The sequence below is a fragment of the Falco biarmicus genome, chromosome 10 (genome assembly GCF_023638135.1).
Source record: "Falco biarmicus isolate bFalBia1 chromosome 10, bFalBia1.pri, whole genome shotgun sequence".
Lineage (NCBI taxonomy): Eukaryota > Metazoa > Chordata > Aves > Falconiformes > Falconidae > Falco > Falco biarmicus.
In genome coordinates this window covers 20,510,724-20,532,179 of record NC_079297.1, presented here as the reverse complement: position 1 = coordinate 20,532,179, position 21,456 = coordinate 20,510,724, and the positions used below count along the sequence as shown (strand labels likewise).

The following is a 21,456-nucleotide window of genomic DNA, read 5'->3' as shown; positions in this document are numbered from 1 at the left end:
ATGATGTGCCTCTGTCAGTGTAACTGGCCCTTGATGCTTTTCAGAGCTTTTCACTACAAAAGCAAGAATAGGGTCCAAAATGCAAATGATTTATTCATAGTGGTAACACAAATGGAAGAGAGAAAAGAGATTTTTCTAAGCTTTGCCTATAAACTGCAACCTTACTCATGTGCATGGTGAAAGCTTTAGGAATGTGATCCTCCAGTAACAGAGCAAAAGCCATAGAAACACAAGTGGGAAGTGTTTATATGCTGGTTTTGAAACAGTTTTGATTGGGAGGAGGGGAACAAAAAAAACCCCACCCCAAAGCCAAACCTGTTAACTGTGGAGAATAAGCTCTGCTAGTAGAGTCGCCCATCGCTGGGGCTGTGTGGGGGCCATGGTGGCACGGCTTCCTCACAAGGCGAGGTGGGAGAAGCCTTCGGCGCCCACGCTGAGCCTTCGGACAGCACACATGCCGAATTACTGGTGGCAAGCTTCCTCACAGCAGGAGAAGCCTTTGGACAGCACACACACCAAATTACTGGTAGCACAGTTTCCTCACAGACTGAGGCGGGAGAAGCCTTCGGTGCCCGTGCCAAGCCTTTGGACAGCACATGTGCTGAATACAGCAGCTGACAGCTTGTTGTTGTCTTCTATGGCCCAGAGACCCACACAGGCCTTGGATCCTTCAGCTGCTTTACTTGCCACAGAGCCGTTAGTTACACCGTTTAATTGGTTAAAACCATCACCTCACAGCTCTGCGAGCCGCACACGGCTAACCACCTCTGTCGAGTACTTCTGAAAGCGTGGTGTGAGGGTGCAGGTGGCGGGCTGAGGCCTGGGAGCAGCTAAGGGCCAGGCAGGCACGTTGGGGTGACGGGTGCGCTGAGGCGACTGGCACGGGCAGAGCGATTGGAGCAGGGCCCGGCTCCAGCTCGCCGTGGGCAGGAGCGGCCAGACCCGCCTGGCAGGGCCCTGCCACAACACGCAGGCCCCGGGAAGGGCTGCGATTGCGGGGCGACTCTGGCACGCACAGAGCGGTGATGACTCTCTCCTGCCCTGTTGCTCAGCCCTCAGCAAGCACGCCTCCTGCCCTAGGGCTCTTACTGCAAAGACGGCGGCCCTGCGTTCGGGCGGGCACCCGTGGGCGGCGGGAGTATCGCTTGGGATAGGGGCGGGCGGCTCACCGGGGCTGCAGGCGGCCTCCGCGGGAGAGCGGGTCTCGAACCTGCAGCCCTGCCCGGTGGGGAAGGAGGGCAGGAGCGGCCGAGCTCCGCCGCGCGGTGCATTGTGGGCCCCCGCACTGATTTATGCAGGAGCCGCAGAGGGCGCCGGGAGAAGCAGGAGGCGGTGGAGCTCGGTGCTCGGTGCTGGCGGGTCGGGGGCCGGCGGCGGCGATCGAGGCTCTCCGAGCGCGCAGGGCCTTTGCCGCCCCCTGAGGCCGCGGCGGCACCGCCGGGCCCGGGACGCGGCGCGACGCAGCGGCACCTACCTCGGCCTCAGCCGGCCCCCTCGCCGGCCACCACGGACGTGGAGGAGGAGGAGGCGGCGGCGGCGGGCGGAGCCGGGCCGGGCCCGAAGGGACGCGAGTGCGCCCGCCGCGGGGGAGCCTGCCCCGCCGCTCGGTAGGGGCCGCAGGGAGCGCTCGCTCGGCCCTCGCGGCGCCGGGGCCTCCGCGGCCGGGCTCGCCCCTCAGGGGCCGCGCTCAGCCCGAGCCGGCTACGTGCGGGCAGCCGCGGGGCCGCGCTCCCGGCGCCGCTGGGGCCTCTGGCGGGGAGGGAGGGAGGCCCGGCCCGGCGCTGCCCGTGAGGGGCGGAGGGGGGGCAGAGAAGCTCCGTCTCCTCGGCCAGCATCTTCCTTTGTCGGGCCCTGCCGCGGGACGAGGAGCGGCGAGACCCGGGCGGCGAGCTGCCGGTGCCGCCGCCGCCTCCCTTCGGGGCCTTCCCCCCGCCGGTGCCGGGCGCTGCCGCCGCTCGGCCGGTGCCTGCCGCCCCTCTCGGTTGGATTTCTGGGCTCGGGAGCACCGCCGGTGGGACAGGCCGGGGCGAGAGCGGGTGGCGGACTAACGCCGAGGAACAACAGGTCGCCGTTCTCCTCGCCTTCCAGAGCGATACCGGCGCCTGGCTCTTGGGATTATAAATGTTTGAACTAAGACCCAGGGAACTGGAAGGAGAGCCTCCCGTTGGAATTAATAGAAGAGAAAAGAAGGGAGGTTTCTCCAGATCTTTTACGAGAAAGCTCCTGCCGTTTTTCCATGCTGTCTGTACTCTGTTTAATAATGCGATTGTGACCTGAAAGGAATTTATGAGCGATGAACTATTGAAGCTTGTTGCACCACTGCATCAGACTACATTTTTTTTGTATTTTTTTTTCCACCTCAGCACATGATTCCCCCATCCCAGCTGTTGCAGGACCTATGGGCCAGTAATAGAGGAATGGGAAGTTGAGACAGTTTATTTTCACATTCTTCTGTTCTGGGGACTTGGCTAGTTAGCTGAAGCCGCTACTGCTGCTTTTTACTGAGTCTGCTCTTTTTCTCAGCAGATTTATTTGTTTTCATGTGCACGGGGCGTTTCAATTAAATAGATGTTGGACTAGTGCTGAATGGATGCTTTGCAATCCAGAAGGTTTTTTGGGATAACAAAAAGCTACTAAAACCAGAGAAGAACTGGTACTGCAGGAAACCTGGGGCCTGTTTTCCAAGCCTTTTTATTTTATTGAGCAAGGTAAATAATGTAGTGGTGTTGAAAATACAAGGCTTATGGTAATCATGCATGAAAATGTTACAAAGCACTTCAGGCTGTTCCAGGTATTTCAAGGGATTGAGAGTGCCCACAGTAAGGCTCAGAATAAGTTTAATTGTTCTTTAAAAGGTTCAGATATGAGTGTGAAATTCAAGGCTGAGAACAAACTTTGTGGTACCAGAGATGTTGAGAGAACTATTTTTTTCTGATTTACCTTAGGTTCTTGTAGTTTGTGATGTTGAGAGAGGCTGTCTGAAGAACTTCAGAGTCTTAGTGGTTCAGCGAGTGTGTGCTGTAGTTACATTTGTGGTTCTTTTCTGTGCTTTTAAAAAAACTGATGCCTTAGCCTCATGTAAGGATCTTGTTGGGGTCTCTTAAAAGTCCTGCCAGTTTAACAGTAGTGCAGTACTTATGTTTGCATTATTAACCGTATTCATACTCTGCCTTTAATTACTTTTGCTTACCTTTACTTTTGTTATCCACAGTGACAGCTGCTGCTACTTTTTTTTTTTTTTGCTTTTTATCATTCTTTGCATGTGTATCTCCTGAATTGGACTGTTTGGATTTGCCACTTATTTACATGCATCACTTTTACCATAGACTTTCTACAGTCAGCAGAAGCTCAAAGTACTGTTTTAGATGCTATCTTTGTATGTTTCAAGCGTTGGAAGCAGCAGATAATGATTCTCAAAATATGCAATGTAATCAGTTATTGGTATAAGGCTATAATTTTTGGTGGCATGCTGCATGCCTTATCTTTGTTTTTTTAAAGATCTCAGCAGCAGTGTGCTCTTAACAAAAATATAAATCCATTAAAATGAGATCACAGTGTGAAACGTAGCTTTAAAAATCTGGTTTTGCAAGAAGTCACGAGATTCTCATTATGAAGTGGTGTCTTGATTAAATTGATTGTATACCTTTTCTCCTGCAGTCTTAATGAAATAGTGACAAATGCTAAGGTGTTGTCAACCTTTGCTGATGCTATCATTGGGAAAACTAAGTTGGTATTATGGGTATCCAAAGTTCCTTTGCTTATCCTGTTTAGATTTGTTTGACTTAAATTTATGGTCTTTGTTTTGTCTTATTTTGTTTCAAGATGATGTGTGAGGTGATGCCAACCATCAGTGAGGCAGAGATTCCCTCTGGGGGAAATGGAGGCCATGGTTCAGGTTCCCCGTTACAGTCAGATGCTGATTCCCATTTTGAGCAATTAATGGTATCCATGTTGGAAGAAAGGGATCGCCTTCTGGAAACACTAAGAGAAACTCAGGAGACACTAGCGTTGACCCAGGGCAAGCTACATGAAGTTGGTCATGAGAGAGATTCCTTGCAGAGACAGCTCAATACTGCACTTCCACAGGTATGGACATTTTGAAAGGAAGGTATCTTTTGATAATTTTTTGTATTCTTTGTGGTATGTTGTTGGCTTTTTGTATGTTTAATTTATTGAAGAGTCAGGTTAAGTTAGGGGAAGATGAATATGGCTTAGTACTTTCCTGAGGTATCTGTTGGTGCTTGCTCACTTTGGGAAAGATCTATCAGCAAGGTGAGCGGGGAAGGTCAGCCCTTTCTCTCTGGTATGCTTTCCCAGTTTCTGTAATTTTTGGTTTAGCTTGAGTGTGAAATTGTATCTACATAGTTTTGTTTAATAGAACTTGATGGACTCCCATCTGTCACTGGTATTTATTTTTTTCTATGTTGTTTCTAACAGCCTGATTCATTCATGTGCTTAAGAATTACTTGCAGGCCATTCTGATACCGCTATGGACTTAGGGTTAAAAAACTTGAAAAGTTTAAGACTGCTACCTTGTGAATACATGCTGAGTTTCCATGGCAGTGTAGAAGTCCAAGTGGGGTGTTTAACTCATTTACTTCAGTGTGGAGAGTTTGGATTTGTTTTGCTGGGTGGTTTCTTTTTGGTCTTGCTAGGAGTTACTAATTATTGCCTGCTGGAGGATGCAGTGTGCCAGCATACAGCTTGTACTGCTAAATGTGTTACGTGGGGCAGTAGTGTGTAGTTAGGAAAGGTGATTGGTGTCTCAGAACTTCTCGGGTTTTATCCATTCTAGTAAAAAGAATACGACTGAACTTTGTTCACTCTGAAAAGCATTTGGTTGTAGGCAAAGCAGAGGCCGCTTTCAGGTGTCGGGTAACTGTTGATAGTCTTGCACTTTCTAGCGTGGTTGGTTGCTGTCCCAAGTATGTCATGATGATGTTATACTTGCATATATACTCCAAGAATACTTCTTATTTTTACAGATGTTTATATATCCTTAAATATTGTAGTTGCTGTTTATACCCTTTAAAACTAGTTTTAAACCCTTCTGTTTCTGCTGCTGTTATTATAATGTAATCACTGTATGATTCCTGGCATGGTAATTGGTACTGGTAATTGCTGAGGGATAGAAACTAAAAAGCAATACATGTTAATCTAGTTGTGTTACAATGCTATGATGAAAATCAGAAAGAAGAAGTTTTCACCCTTTGCTGCTCCCTGTGTTAAATCATGTGCTGCAGGCAAATATCGTTCTTTGGGGTTTTTGTTGTAATAATTGTGGCTTCCCTTTAGCCGCTCTTTCAGGTCTGCTACATTAATGGATGCCATTAACCAGTTGTATGATCTGTAAAGTATTATACTTGAATTTGTGGCTGAGTCACCTGGGCTTTAAGCTGTACTGTTACTCTTTTCCCTTTAATTCTCAGCTTTCCTTCCTAAATCTAGTAAGCTACTCTACATGTAAATGTTTATTTCTAAATATTCTGAAAAATTAATGCAGTTAAGAAAACAAATCCCTTTTTCAATGATGTCATAGTTGTATGGTTACATGTGAAATCTGTAGGAAAGCAAGTCTCATAGTTCAGTTGAGAGAGAAATTTTACTGCAGTTTTATCTAAATACACAGCAGTGCATGGATTTTTTTAGAGTGCTGTTGAAAAATACTGTTGTCATGGTCTGTCACTTTTGTCCTCAGTGGTGCTTAAACCCAAATGATTGCCGAAGGTGACAGTTGATGGTGCTTTCAAAAGTAAAAAAATATTTTGATATTCTTGCTACAGTCAGAAATAACCTCTGTGTTTGACAAGCTTTTGTTGTTATGGTAGAGTCAGTTACTTCATAGGTGTAAATTTCTGATGAGGTGAAACAATGTTTTACTTAAATTCTAATAAGTGCTCACTAGGAAGACTCTGTGGTGACTGTAGTATTTGAAACTATTCAAACTTCTTTTGTTAATTATTTCAAGCTGAGCATTCTTTTGAACTACTGTCTCAAATGACCCATTGTTTAGCTGTGTATTTTAAGGAAGGGTAGAAGCAGGATAACTTTAAATTTACTGACAATGGTGTTATATTTTTTCAGGAGGAAGGGATTTAGTAATGTACTTTTTAATTCTTTTTTTTATCATAGTAGTTGTATTTGATTTGGTAGAGTGATGAAAATCAGTTTAACTAGTTGTGCAAATACTAGTATAATTGCATGAATTACTAAATCACTATGTAACCAATGTAGTATTTCTCCCTCGGATTTGGCATGTAACTTGTCTTTGCAGTTGACTTTGGAGTACTTTATCTTAAGGAGTTATTGAATTGAATTGTTTGTACACTTTTCTTGTTTCATATATTTAGCTGAATCAGCCACTTAGACCATTCTGATGATTGATGGAAATTCCTAGTATAAAAGAAGGAATGCCAGATTGATTGCTTCTGTACCAGAACTATTACTCTGTTTTTACTATGAAGACACTCAATTTCTAATGGCATTCTTGTACTTAATTCCTTACATTCACTAAGTTTCTGTGTATAAGGAAGAGGCTTATAGTGGTTTGTATATAGTTACAAAATGGCAGATTGGTACTTGTGTATTTGCAAGTCTTGTAGATTATAAAAGTAAATGCAATTTATTCTGCAGCAGTGATGCACGTTTTCTGAAGTGTCAGTGAAGCAGACTTTTCTAGTGTACTTGTGGGCTGCTGGTCAGCTAGTAATTTAAAGGCATCAGTTCTAGTTCACGTAAACCTGAAGCAGCTATTTAGATTAAGAAGACTTTTGTTGCGGATGTCTTAAGAGATGACAGAAGAGCATTTTAATCTTATATAGATATGCTTTATTTGTTACATTTACAGAGTAAAACTGGCAACTTGTTTTTAGTATGAACAGCTGGAAATGAAATACGTCAACCTTGTCTTGATAAAATGATTGGATTCTTGGCAATGCTTCTTGTTTTCTGGGAGTTACCATCTATTACAACTTACCCTAGTCAAACTGTACTTTGACCTTGGAAGATGAACTCAAGAAATCAAATTGCTTTGCTAGAATGTAAAATTAACTTTATTCTTCCTAGAATTTTTTACAGAAAAAATGAAATAGCATTTTTTTGCTTTGAGAACTTAGAGTACTTTTATTTTTAATGTAAATACATTCAGTTATGATTTAATTATGGTCTTAGTGGATTTAATTATGCTCTTTATGTGCCTTCTAGAGCGTATTCTAAAAAATTCAGAATTTGTGTGCTTAAAATGTGTAAGTTAATCTGTGAAACATACAGGATCTACTGCATTTAAACATTACATTTTGAACTTACGGTAGATGAGGTCCAAGTGACTCCCAGTTCCTGCTATTAAGATGATGCAGGCTAGGGTTCATTTTACTGTTAGACTTTCATGTAGATGTTCCTGTAAATGGCAACAAGATGCTTACTTTATGTGGACAAGACTAGAGTTTAATATACAGAGACTTTGGTACCTAGCACAAATGAAAGCGCAGTTGATGAATTCACAGCAACTTTTACCAGGATGACAATTTTAATATGTATGTTAAGAATTTTATAAGCTAATGTAAAAATATTGTGCTTCTGTAATACAGCAACACTCTTATTAAGATCCATCATAATGTTGGGCTTCTGATCTTTTGGTCTTAAATTTATCATACTTTATTTTCATTTCTGTGCAAGGTAAGTAAAATAAGTTAGAAGTTTTTTCTGTATTTGTGATGGTCATGTTCCAGCTTCAGTATTCAGCAATGTATATGTAGGGGCAGATGAGAACCTTCAGAGGCTGTGTATGTCTGTGTGTAAATAAAGAGCACTTTAATATGGAGTTAAAATGTGGAAAAAAAAAAGCTGTCTGTAATTTTGGTTTGGCTTCAGCTTTACTGGGTTGCCCATCATGTCTTAAAGTGAGGCCACCTTTAGTTGCTTTCTATCTATAGTAAATATTTTATCACTGCTACACACTTCAAAGTAGCGTGTGTCTGTTTATATTTGTATTCAATTAAGTTCAGGTATGTCTCCATAGAAAGATCTTCCTGGACAATCTCAGAAATACTGTTTGATGGCTTGGATATAAGAAACAGCTGAGCACTTGGTCTGAAGACTGCCCTGGCATTGTTTTATAATGATGAACAACAGGATTTAGTTGCCGTTTTTAATAATGATGTTATTTGGATTTCCTCCAGACAAGTTTTAAATACTACAGGATGTCATAGGTTTAGAAATGAGGTTTTGAATTGTACATAATATGAAGGACACAGTTGCAGAAAGTACATTAAGTAAAGGGCTTGCCAAACTTCACAGCAGCTGAAATTTCCTTAGCATTTTAAGTGCAGCTCCATTTACAGTATTCACAACTGTTCAGCCTTGAGGTGACATAGCTGATACTTCCTACTGTAGCAAGATGTGGAACTGACTTCTAGATAAAAATTAGTCTCAGCAGAGCGCCCTGTGTCTAGAAACGATAGAGATTGAGAAGGATTTCAGATGTGCAAATGTGTGTCAGAGCAGACATCTTCCACCGCTTTCATCCCATTCTGACAGCAAAGATGAATGTGACTTTCTGTTGCATTTTAGACAGCTATAATTTTAGTTTTGTCTGTGTTGAGTTTCAGTTGCTAAATCTTACTTGGCTGTTACTGTTAGTAAATTACTGGATATATTTGTCTTTATCTATGCTAGTTTATGTCAGATGGAGATAGGAGCTCAGAATTCTTCACTGACTGTTTCAATGAACCTCAATGTCCCTAACATTTCTTTCTTTGCAAGGCATAGAAACAGACAACTTTTGTCCTAAACCTTCAGAATATGAAGTTTTCTGAAAGTATGCTCTATGATCAGGCCAAAAGAGGAGTAGCTGCACCTAAATAATATAGTGGAGTATATTGAGGACCAAGTCTCTAGCATTTGTCTGACTTCCGAGTTTTTTACTTAAATATGTTTTGGTGAGTTTGTTTATTAAAACATCCTGCCCTTACCCAGCAGACATCTGCTTGCCTGTTGGTAGCAACTTGCTGTTTATACTGTGCTTTTCATTTAGGTTACCTTGATTATAAATAGATGTTCTAGATAGATAAAATTTAGAATTAGTTTTAAGTTTTCTTGTATTTGAGGATGAACAGTGCTGTTATGATGTCCTATCAGTCCCTCTAATAAAAAGGTTTTATGAAGTCTAAACCTATTGTTTTTATTTTTCTTAGTTTATTTGTAGGAAGAATGTTTTGATGACTACACAGAAATGCCTTTTGTTTGTTTTTAGTGAGTGGATGTAGCCCTGAAAGATGAGCTAGTGATTATTTTTTCCTACTGTTCTGGCACAATGTACCAAATGTCTGATAATGGGTTTATTAATGTTTGGTGTACTATAGTCTAACTTGCAATCTAACAAGCAGGCTGTATATAAGCTTGAGTTAAAAGAGCTATAGTAAAAACAAGTTGTTTTAAAAATATATGGTATATTTAGAACCAGGTGATCTTCACATATATACTCATTGCTAACTTGCCTGTAGCCTCTTGTACAACAGGTAGTGTTTATTTTGGTATTCTGAGAATTCTTTGTCTGCAAGCCCTTCTGTTTTTTCTCTATTCTTCTTAAGAGTATAACTAAAACCTACTTATAAAACTCTTATTAGCAAGACTTAAAGATTCAGTGTGGCTACAAAGTTGCAATTTCCATCTAGATGTTTAAAAAAAAAAAACTTGCATTTTTTTTAAAGACAAATAAGAATTTAAAAATAAAATTCTCCATACCCCCTTACAAGTTCTTAGTGTTTTAATGTCCACTGGCTTGTGACTTTGGTTTCTCCTTTCCAGTATTTGTTTAGGAGAGGTGGATATTGGTTTTACTAACTGTAGGATTTGATCTTAGAATTAAGAGTATGCATTTGTTTGAGTTTTGATATAAGCAAGTAGTTAAAAATGTCAGAAAACTTGCATCTTTGCAGAGAACATTTTAGCTGTCTGTTAGTAATTTCAGGTTTTGCTGTTCCTAAGTTAATACTATATACCAGAACTCAATTAATATACTTCACACTTTAACTTAATTTTGCTTTTATATGATAGAGGTCTTCATGTGAGCTGCTTCTAGCAATGTAGACAGCTTAAGTCACTTTAAGTCTGTAAGGCTGACTGGTAGCTGTTGACATATATTAGAAAATACTTAGTGTAATCTCTTGCGCATATGGATCTCAAGCTACAAATACTGAGAAGGGATAAACTTGAATTGTGTATGTCAGGTAATCTGGGTGTTTGTAACTTTCTATGTGGATTTTTTTTTTTAAACCCCACTGTGGATTCTCCAAGTGTAAATGGGGAAAAGTGTGGCAATTCTTGCCAAGAAAAATGTTTTCACATTCTCCAGGCTGAAAGGAGAATTATTATTTTGCTGTTGAGTGGAGTGAGTTCTTTTATTCAAGGTGACTTTTTCACAGGAGCATTGGGAAATACTGTTTCTGCATTTTTGTAAACTCCAGGTAGTTGTGTAGTGAGCTGAATACATAGCTGTAGGTTACATGGGGAGATTACTCTCCTGGTTCGTGTATTCAGAATTGGAGGAGTACTGTGAGTACAATACTTGTTAAAGTTAATGCAGTTGTGTTCTGTTGTGTTGTTTTCCTTTAAGTTCTCTATAAATTGATGTGAATAGTTGGTTAACCTTTTTTTGTTGCATATGACCTTTATCTGTTTCAGACTTAACCTTGGGTTTCATGTAAGCTCACTGAAAATCTGCTCCTTGATTGGTGTGGCAAGGCTCCGTGGCCTGTTCCTACAGTGGCTAGAGCTGTAACGTTTTTAACAGAGAAGCTTTGTTGGCTAATCTTCTCTTCTGCTATTCCACAGTGGCTAGCCTTGAACTTTGCTCTTGTGTTTATGTTCACATTACTCAGGATATGGTTTTTGAGAATGATAGTGAAAATCCTAACAGGAATATAATTTTGGTTGCGTCTGAAATATATGACTTTTGATGGGTACATATGAATAAGACAGTCAACATATCTGTTCCTGTAGTTCATCTGTTTTATGGCTATGCTTTCAGAAACATAAATGCTTAGAAATAGTATTTTGTTTTAGAACTTCTATGAAGTACTCCAAGATTCCTTAATGAAAAGATCCTTAGACTACCAGTATTAGGCATAATCAGATATCTTCAGGACAAGAGCATCACTTGTTTCAAGGGCCATGTGGAAAAAAGCTTGAAAAATTTGGTATGCGCATCCTTCTAGTTTTGTTGAGGAGAAAAAAGAACTTCCACCTGGAAAATAAGGAAGTATTTTCTATTTGTTGTGATAGTAAAATGGGCAGCCTTTGATATCTTTCTAACTTAATTTTTTTTAATCCCTCCCCACCCCACAGAACAGTAGTCTCTATTTGGGTGTGCTCTGAGCCATGCTGTGTTGTGCCTTTCTCCTATGCTAGTACACAATAGGGTTTGGTATGTAATTCTGTTTCACATCTAATTGTCTAGAAATATTCTGAAGCACAGTGCTTGCTTTTTGTTAATCCTACCTCCCATATAAATAGAATTTGGGTTCTGTTCAGTTTAAATTTTGTGTAGGGAAACACTGTTTTAAAATTTTTATTTACCTTTTACAAGAATTGCAGTGTAAGATTATCTAGTAAAATGAGTAAAGAATGTAGACCATGGGTTAATAAACTCTCTTTTACTGTCGAAAGAAGTGAGATTTCTACCACCACTGCCCACTCCCCCCCTTCACAGAACAGCACACAGTATATTAACCATGTAAGCTTAGGTAGCTGAATAACTTATATAGTTAAACAAACTAAAACTAAACAAAGCCACCTTAAGATGTGCAGTCTAAACAAAGAATTTTTGTGTTGACCTATACAAAGGATAGACTGGCTGGATGTATAGTTGAAAGGTGTAACTGAATGTTCATGTAAAGAAACTAACTTGCAGGTGGTGAACTTCACTAATCATTGTCTTCTCAACATTGACAATTTCCTGTAATGAGAAGTGGTATTTATTTTGAATTACTTGAAAAGGAATTTTGGCTGGCCAAATCCTTGGTGTAAAAGCAAAAACTTTCTTTAATGTGGAAAGGGCTCATGCAATAAAGATGATCATAAATTCTTGTTATTTTAATGGTGCTGGATCTGTGGTTATCTTGGTAAATGGTGACCAATTTTATTGTTTTATTCTGAACTTTCAGGCACTGTCATGAAACAAGCTAAGGGAGAAAGATATTCAAAAGTGGAATTACTTGTTTGTTTTATTGTGTGCTTTGCAGAAAGCTTGATAGGAAAGTTTTCTCACTATAAATTGTAAAAAAACATTTTGGGAAAGGGGCATTCTGCTGTAGTTATTTGAAAGGACTTCTGTCTAGTGGGGTTTAAATTGTGGATTTGTGGGTTTGAGTTGTGGATTTCCAAATGTTGTGTGAGCCTGTCACTAAAATAATTTAGCAATATATACTTTTGCCAATGGAATGTCATAGTCAAAACTCCTTTTCTTTGTACTGCTATCCATAAAGGAGAAATCTGCTAGCTGAAGTAGTGCTCTGTAACGTGCTGATCTTCATGTGTCTCAGTTAACCTTGCTGAGTGAATAATACTGGACCTAAATTCTGGTTTTAGTTGTGCTTTTCACTGTAGTCCGTACTTGAGTAAGACTTGTGGATTATTTGGTCCCAGGGGAACCCGAACTCTGTGTAATTTTATGTTCTTCAAGGTTCTGTTATGTATTGTATTTAAAGCCCTGACTGATACCTCACACTTGAATCTTTTGCTTCTACTAGGATTTAATATGTGGGCTAGCTTTTGTGTTCTAATTTGGAAACCTGGGAATAAAAAATTTTTGACCCAAATCAAAGGACATTTAAAAATTTAACTGGGATTCTGGTGCTCATAGGGTTACCTGTAGTACTAGAAGTTCTTCAGATAAATCCAATTATGGGTGTGAAGGATGACTGGTACACCTGAGGCCAATGTTGGAACAGCAGAGCATGTGTGGAGAACAGTCTTGGATGTACGGGTGAATTTGGCTGGAGTTTTTACATGTTTATGTGTGTCTTAGGTAAAATTTTAACTTCAAATATCTCTTCAAAGCTCTGCTGTATTACCTTTGGGTGACTGACTAAAAGTTTGGTTTAGATAATTTCAGGCATGCCTTAGGATACCACAGGTTTTTTATTTTATTTTTTATTCCTGAGTAATACGTTTTTCATGCAGTATTATCACCTTTTTGGTAGTTCATTGGGAAAAGGCTTGGAAAGTCGTAACATTCTTTTCACTTTATGTTGAAGAACACGAGGCAGGTGCATCTAGTAATTTATTTCATTCAGAACATGCAGCTTGAGTTTTCAGAATGTCTTTTGAGGGTGTGGTTCAACAACATTATCTTCCAAAAGCTAAGCCTTTGTTTTAAGAAATCTGGAATGTACTTCATGTAAAGTGGAAATGAAAAAGGTTTTTAGGATTTTAGCGCTCACTACTTGTCTGTACAGGAAAGAAGCTGTCCCTTTTCCCCTCCTGTAAACTTATTTATGCTGATAATTACATTGGTGTAACTCTGATCCCCTGTTGGAACTGTAGTCTTCTAGAGACCGCATAACACTCTTTTGTATTTTGTGCAATGGTTATAAAACATTAAGTCCTGGGAGGTAGTAGAGGAGAAATGGGCCAAGCATGCCTTTTCTGTCAATTAGTAGGAGGCTGCAGGGTTCCCCTGATGCATTATCTTTCCCTTGATTGTAGCCCAGTGTGGAATATGAGCCTTTTCCTCTCTGCAGAGGAGGTTCCTCACCACTCCACTTTTCACTTCAGCATTTGTTACTGGTTACAGCATCTTACACAGCATCTTACAGACTGTCCTCATCCCTTTTTCTTCTCTTCCCTGCCCCCCCCCCGCCTTTCAGTTTTGTTCTCTGATGTTTTTGGGATTCAGGTAGTTATTAGGTTTGGAACTGTTGATTAACAGATATCTTTTGTGGCAGACAAAAAACTACTTTGAACATTAACAAGGCCTTAAAAGAGCCCATAAAACAACTCTTTTTACACTTAATCTGTGTTACTGAGTTCAGTTTTTCTATGTTTAAATACCAGGCTTCTCTGTTGTAAGCTGTGAGACCATACTTTTTGTATAGACTTTAGAGTTGCCTTTATTTGTAAAAATTGAGCAACTTTTCTATGGAATGGTCTAGTTGCATTTATTCTGAATTTCACTTAGCATGTAAACTGGGGTGGCAGTGCACAAAGAAATAGAAAAATAAAATGTAAAGAGCCTGTAAGTTGAATTTCCTGTTGAAGACATGTATCTGTCCTCATTGAGTATTACTTGCTTAAACAAGTTTGAAGTTATAAGACTGAAGTGTTCATCACTTGACGCAAAAAAAAAAAAAAAAAAGCACTGAGGGGGGAAATACATGTTGATGCTTGTTTAATGAGGGTGGCTTGGCCAGCCTTATTCAGATACTCCACAGCATTCCCTTTTAACACAGTGTGAAAAACACACTTTACAACTACTAGCCACAGAACTAAACCTGACAACTAGAGGCCAAGATGAATGATTAGAATAGGGCAGGGCAGTGCCTCAACTGCTGCTTAAGAGTTTTTGCAAGCAGAAGTATCTTGTCGCTGAAATAATCATGCATGATGGATCTTGTCCTGGGTCTGTTTCTAAAAAATACTGAAGTAGTCATGTGAGGATTCATTTTTTAAATACAGTGGATTGCAGTATTAAGGATTACATATTTTTTAATTCATAGAAGTCATAGGAATTTAATATTAAGTGTCAGCTGGGCCAGAATTGTGCTTGCTATTTTTTGAGTGCAGTGTATTTAGAATTGATAGACAGAAAAATACTTTTTCTTGTTGAAGGAAACTGACAGTTCGATGTTTATAACTTAAAAAATCTTCCTATAGTTTTTGTAGCAGCTGCTTAGCTTCTGTAATGAAGGGGGGGTGGGGGTGGGGGGAGCGTCCCAGGAAGACTACTGAACTGGTTACAATTTTCTCAGCATACCTTGCAGCTGTTTTACCATTTGGCATTTTTGAAGAGTGTTGTATGTTGTGAAATCCTGTATGGGATCCCAGGAAATCTTGACCACCTTTATGCGGAGAGGAAAAACTCAATGAAATCTCTATAGTGTCCTATTAAAGATGGAGACTGGTTTTGTCCCACACCTTGCCAAACTGGTAACGCAAGATTCTTCCTCTTTAATTAAGTACAACTGTGTTCTCCTTTTGCCATAGTGGGTATGGGTGTGGGTAGGTTTCTTCACTGACATGGACTCCAAAAATGGAGATGCCTAAAGCTACAACTAAGAAGTTGTGCTACTACTTACTGTATTAGTTACTAATCAAAATGGACTAGGCTAGGGGTGCAGGAATGTGGTAATTCATATTGTGAAACCTTTAGAATTCACAGATTCAGAGTGTAACTGAGAGGCATTTGTTTTTCTAATGTTCCCCAAGTGTTGTAAACTTACTTCGGTGTTAAGGTAAACTATTTTTCTAGAACGTTGGTACTTGGACTGGTACAGTGTTGGAAAGGATTCCTCTGTTATTGACCAGTCTCAACAGTTACAGTTCTGCGCAAAGTAGCCAGGCGCATCCCAAGTTGAAAAGCCTGTTTGTCAATGATGACTAAAGGTTTCCTATATGTATTTTAGCTGATCTTGTATGTTTTACCAAGTTAAACAAGCCTTGGTATGGTTTTGAATACTTCTATACCATATCTGCCCTTTCAGGAGACATATGCATGTGCCTTCAAGAGTGGCCAAGGTGGAAATCTTTGTGTAACCACCACAATGAAAAGATTGTAGCCTTGTGATGGAAGAAGGTTTTCTGCCACATTGCATATGAACAGCTGAGAAGCTTCTTGCAGCTTCTCTATGTCCTATGCTGGCTGCTGGGCAGCTGTTGCCTTAGAGCTGTTATAATGGTTCTACTTTGGGACTTCTTACTCAGAAGATTCACAATGTTGCCTGAGTAGGGACAACATTTTGAAAGTATCTTACAAAGACAGGAGAAGAGAATAGCTTAAAAATAGAAACTAGTGTTTCTAGTTTTAGTGTTCAGTTTGTTCATTTCTTGTTAATCCTCTGTGCATTCTGTTAAGTCGCTGGGTTCTGCCCCTCAATTGAGTATTTAGAGAAAGCCTTTGGGGAAAAAGTAACTACTTTGGTATCATTGTTTACTGGTTTGGTATGTAATCTTTGATACACATCTGTAGCTTTAAAAGTAGTTAAAAGGCTATGGTAAAAATGGTTGTGTCCACTCTGAGGTAACTGAAAATAAAGCCTCTGTGATCTAACATATCTTGAACAAGTGAATACTGGCAGTGATTTGTTAAGGCTGATGAAAAGATTAACAAAACTACCTGGAAAAATTCTTAACGTTTCACTGTTTGCAGGGCTAGTTGCCCTACAGGAAGATGTTTAGCAAGTTGCAAGTTGTTAGACTGAGAGAGGAGCAACTGTATGAAATTTTGTGATTTGTTTAACTAACTTCATGTTCTCTTTCCTTAATTCCAGAGACCTGCAAAGAAGTTGTAGGATGCAGCTGTGGCTTAGTTTTGACTTGCAACCCATAACCAGCGAACAGTCTTGTAGATATCATTTGTTTGCATATATGACTGTTGTATTCACTGTGTTGTATGTAGGTCTGGTTAATGGTGGAGCTTGGAGGCTGGCATGTGTACCTTGCAAAGTACAGTATATAATCAGTGACGGTTGGCTCTTCAGTGATGCGCAAAGATACATTTTTGCATGAGACTTTGCCCTTAGTGCTGTATACATAACAGCACTGTTTTGCTGGGTTTAGAGAAAATTAAATGCAAGAGTATAGGCAGTAATGATTTCGCTAGTCTGGGTGGTTTATACAGGCTGTGGTTAATGATTTGTGTGTACATGGCTCTTGTTCACCTCTCTGACCTATGCTTTGCTCTGTGTACTAGGGTTTGGAGGCTCACTTTCCAAACTCTTCTATAGTGTGTATAAAGTTTGGGTATTGATTAATGTGGTGAAAGGAAAACTGATCCTTCAAGGAGTGAGAAGCTGGGTCCAGCCATTTTTGCGTTCCAGTACTTTTACATCCCCCAGCTCCGCAAAATGGACACGTCTGTCAGAAATGTGTTAGATGAGGGAAGGAGGGTTGAACATCGAACTGATAAGTTTCTGACTCCCTTTTCCTGTTGCTTCTGCATTTCTCTTGCAAAGCTGCCAAATACTGCCCTTTCATATATGTTTTCCTGCACTTCAACATACAGCGCTTCCTGAAGAAAGCTCCTCCCAATGAAGTCTGGACTTACTGCTTTGTGGTTCAAGCTCAGTGAACCTTGCACATAAATTTAAGCAGCTCACTCAGGATGGTAACTGGAAACTTATTTATTACCATCGAGACTTGGTCCTTACTCTAAGGTTTTCCATTTTGCTCTTGGGCATATATGTGTGGTACCTGCTGGCTGTGAGTTAAGGGTTCATTTGCTCATTGCTTGTCAAATGATAGGCAGTTGATTCTACTTTGAGCTTCGAAGTGGCCTGGAAACAGAGTTTTCATTCCAGAGCAATAGCGTGCAACTGTAAACACTTTAAAACTTAATTGCTTGTTTAGGGTATTGAGCAGTGTTAATGACGAAGCCTAGATAGATCAGTCTAAGAGGTAAGCTTCAGCAATATCATACTAAAAAGAGAGGGCTAGAATGATAAAAAGAAATTCAGGTTTACTATTAGTCACTGACTGTCAGCTGGCAGCAATATTCACTTTGGTGTTTTCATGCAGTGTTACAGTTTTTGCTAGAGAGAAGAAAAAGAAAGTATGTTTTTTAAGTCAAAGAAAATATAAACTTCTGAGAGTTGACCAAAGGTGGTATTAAATGTTTTAAAATACCTCTTTTAATAGTAAAGAAGTCTGCACTTGTGTTTTGGTAGTGGTCTTTTCAGTTATAAAACAGCTTAGGCATAAGGAGAAATAGGAAAGGAGGTTGATACATTAATTATATTATGAGCTACAGTGTATTCCCACTCTGGCAAGTAGTTAGCTCTAGTTGGAAAAACAGCTACTTTGAGCATGAAAAAAAAATGCAATGCTCTGAAATGCAAGAGTTTGACATAACCATATTTTAATATTTAAGTATTTTCTTACATTCCCTTTTAAGTTGTTGGGGGTTATGAGAACAAAAGAGGAACATATTTCATAGAACTGACTATCTTAATGCTTGAAATAAATTGTAAGTTTCCAGGTTAGAAAATCCAGGCTGCTTGATACTTACTGGAAATTAATTTCACTAGGTGAAAAGCAGTTTTTTTCTTTTGTTTCACATGTGCTAGGCTGATTTTTCTCTTTCCCATTAGCATATGCCAGAGATATGGAAAGGTTGAATTGAAAGCAGTCTGATTTATTACATGGAACAGGAAGAGCATGGTTTGTATTTGGCTGTTGTTTCTTCTGGATTTGTTGTTGTTAAAGTATGTGTAACTGTTTTCTTGGAAGGCCGGATTTGATTATTAAAACATGTCAATTATTTTCAGTCCTAGTTCTAATACCGTAGAACTACTTCATAGTTCTGACTTAACTTAAAAAAAAACCACAAACAACCAAACCCAAAAAAACCCCAAACACCAAAACTGGTGTGAATTAATAGATACAAAAATTTGCTTGCTAGAACTTCCAAGTACCTTGGGGGTATTGGTCACTGTGTGCTTCCTACAAATCCCTTAGGTTTAGAATGAAGTGGCTATGAAATACCCTGTTAAGGTTAGTTATTTAGGTTTTCATTGATTGTTTTGTTTAAGACTGTCTATTTGTCATTTTAATGCATGCGTCATTTGGAATAACTTTGGTTTGTATATAGTGTAAATAACTTAATAGAAACTTATCTGGGATTCCATTGGTTTCTTGTACCAGATGGCCTGCACTTTTCCCCAGTTGATCTTCTCATGCTTTCTGCAGCTTTTCAGATTTTTGAGTGGGTTGTTTGATATGCAGGCTAGAGAAGAGAATGTTAACAGTAAAACAAAATATTATTTGGAAATTAAATGGATAAATTCCACTCATGTATTTCTGGCAGGGGTGTTCCTAAAGAGGCAACAGTTGCATCTTCATCCTTGTATTGCCAGAAGATACTTCAGTAGTATTTAATAATACTTTCTTTGATTAATTTAATGTATGTTTCATTTTTATATCTTTTCGTCCTTTAAATAAGCTTTTGGTCATGGTGTTGCCTGTAATCCATGATTCCTTATGCATTGAAGAGTGATGCTGCATTTTATTGTTGAATAATTTTTTTTTTTTTTTTGCTTGAGCAAGTTCCAAGCAAACTTAAGAGTTCTTTGTCTGTAGAGCATCCCTAATACACAGCTTATGTTAATAGACTTTCAGGGATTACCTCTTCTCCACTCCCCCCGCCCCCCAGTTTACTGTCTTTCCTGTCACGTAGTGTATGTTGGTTTGTGATGTACTACTCTCTATGGTACCTATAAATTATGCTTGTAATAAACATGAAGAGAGCCTGTTCCCTGAAAGCTGTAATGTTCCTGGACCAAGATCTCATGGGTAACGAAACGGCTGTCAGCTCAGACATTAGAAATGTATGGGTTTGACAGGTAGACACCACTTGTTCCAACTTTTGGAAGGGTGTTTATGTTGTGGCCTCTAAAATACTGAAGGTTGAGGGTCAGTTCTGAAGGTTGATGTAGAAGAAACAAGATTGCTTTAAAAAATCATGGACTTTGTGGACAGACGCCCCCGCCCCCTGCTGAAAATGTATTACTGAACAACAAACTTGCTCAATTTAGCTTTTCGTTGAGAGTACTTATTTCTGGCAGCAAGCGTCACATTTGCAGTGATTCAGTTGGTTCAGAAAGTGACTTTCTTCAGTAAACATTTTGGTTTAGTACAGAGCATGGGTGTTTGTCGGTATGGTCTAATCAACAGAGGCTATTTTCCTAGTATATTTGGCATGCTCAGACTGCTTCTTGTAAATGCTCTAAAGTGATTATTCTGAGTACTGTTCTTGCGAGTCCTCAGTGTGGGTATTTATTATTTTGATGGCAACCAGAAGCAGAGCAGAACATCATTCTGATGTTCTCAAATCTTCTCCTTACTTACAGACAAGTAATACAGCTTTATAGATAAGTAGAAAAGCTTCTCAGAATTTTTATTTTTCCTTTCTTTCTGTAAGTTCATCTAATGCCAAGAAAGAAATTATGAGGCAACTCAGACTTTTTTGAGATGATAAAGTTGCAGGTAGTTTTTCTCCTTTTGAACTGCTTGAGGTAATCACAAACTGTCTGCTGTTGAAGGTAAGTATTAAAACTAGAAAGGACATGTCTTTTGGCAGTGTCAACTGAAACTAAGGACATTCAAGTGTTTTTATTAGGCAATTTATGGGACTCAAAGCAACTGTATTTTGTCAAAACAAACAGCCATGAAGGTATTGGGGAATGCCAAAAATACGTTAGTCTGTTTATGGAGCAGAAATACAAATTCCTGTGTGCATTGTTCTTTTTGGGTCATCTGACAGTGTGATGGTTCATGTAAAAATCATGATGTATTTGCTACAATTTATATTTGCACAGAAATATGCAGTGGTATAGAGCTGTGTACTGTAATAATTTGAAGAGACTTCCTTTCAGATAAGCAGCTGCTTTTCAGAAGATGAAGCTCATACAGATAAGAAATGTATATTAACGCTACACAGCAGTTTTAAGTTGAGAAAGGGTGTTGAAACAGGGTCTGGTAGTCCTTACTGCTTTCTTTATCCTGTTCTCAAAACTTGAAAAGGACTGGAAAAATATAGACCTTTCCATGTCAATCTGATGTCCTTTGGAGAATTATGTAATGTTGATGCTTACAAAATTTGTTTTTGGTGTTCTGAGGCTTTTTCAAATTATTATTAATTTGAAAAGGGCAAAAACCCACTAAGAAAATAAAGTCATATTATACTCTTTTGTGAATACTTTGAGTCTATTAGTACTTGTAGTAGTTTCAGTAGTACATAATTATCTAATGTTATCTAATACACAAAGATAAGTTGGGACAGCCTGTGAAGAGCTGCAGCTTTGCGACCACATTCTGCTTCACCTAAGCTCGTATTGGAGCAAAAGAGTTCTGTGCTGTCAATTGCCTGGGAGTCTTGGAAGCTCCCACGGGTGGGATGTTGAAGGTACAGGAAAAGTTCAGACACAAAGGAGAGCTCTGCAGGGGAGAGCTCATAGCAGAGCCAATTTTTCCATCAGCTCCTGGGAAGGTTGAAGTAGGTTTTTCCTTTCTTGATTTACTTGGCATTCATAAACCTTGTGGAGTTTTTGTGTGTTTCAAAGTTCTAGTAGCTATATTTACAGACCAGATTGTTTTAATAAGTGTGTTTCCAGGGATTTTTACTTGAAAGTAACAGGTCAGGGTTTTTTAAGGATGTGAATGAAATACTGCAGTGAAATATTTGCATGAGCATATTTAAGTATGTTCAAGAAATCCGATAATTTTTTTTTTGTTTTTTTAGCAATT

At 39.5% G+C, this 21,456-nt stretch overlaps 1 protein-coding gene across 6 annotated transcripts in view; it reads left to right on the top strand.

Annotated features, from left to right (window-relative positions):
* The first annotated feature begins 1,476 nt into the window (after window positions 1-1,476).
* Window positions 1,477-21,456, top strand: part of PPFIA1 (PTPRF interacting protein alpha 1) — a 61,223-nt gene continuing 41,243 nt past the window's right edge. For 4 of the 6 annotated variants that reach the window (XM_056354843.1, XM_056354841.1, XM_056354842.1 and 1 more), the window contains exon 1: window positions 3,823-4,086. In XM_056354843.1, the coding sequence (XP_056210818.1) occupies window positions 3,823-4,086 (264 nt within the window). Of the gene's footprint in view, window positions 1,608-1,829; window positions 2,709-3,822; window positions 4,087-21,456 lie in introns of those variants that run through there. The other 2 variants (XM_056354839.1, XM_056354838.1) reach the window with 2 other exon arrangements.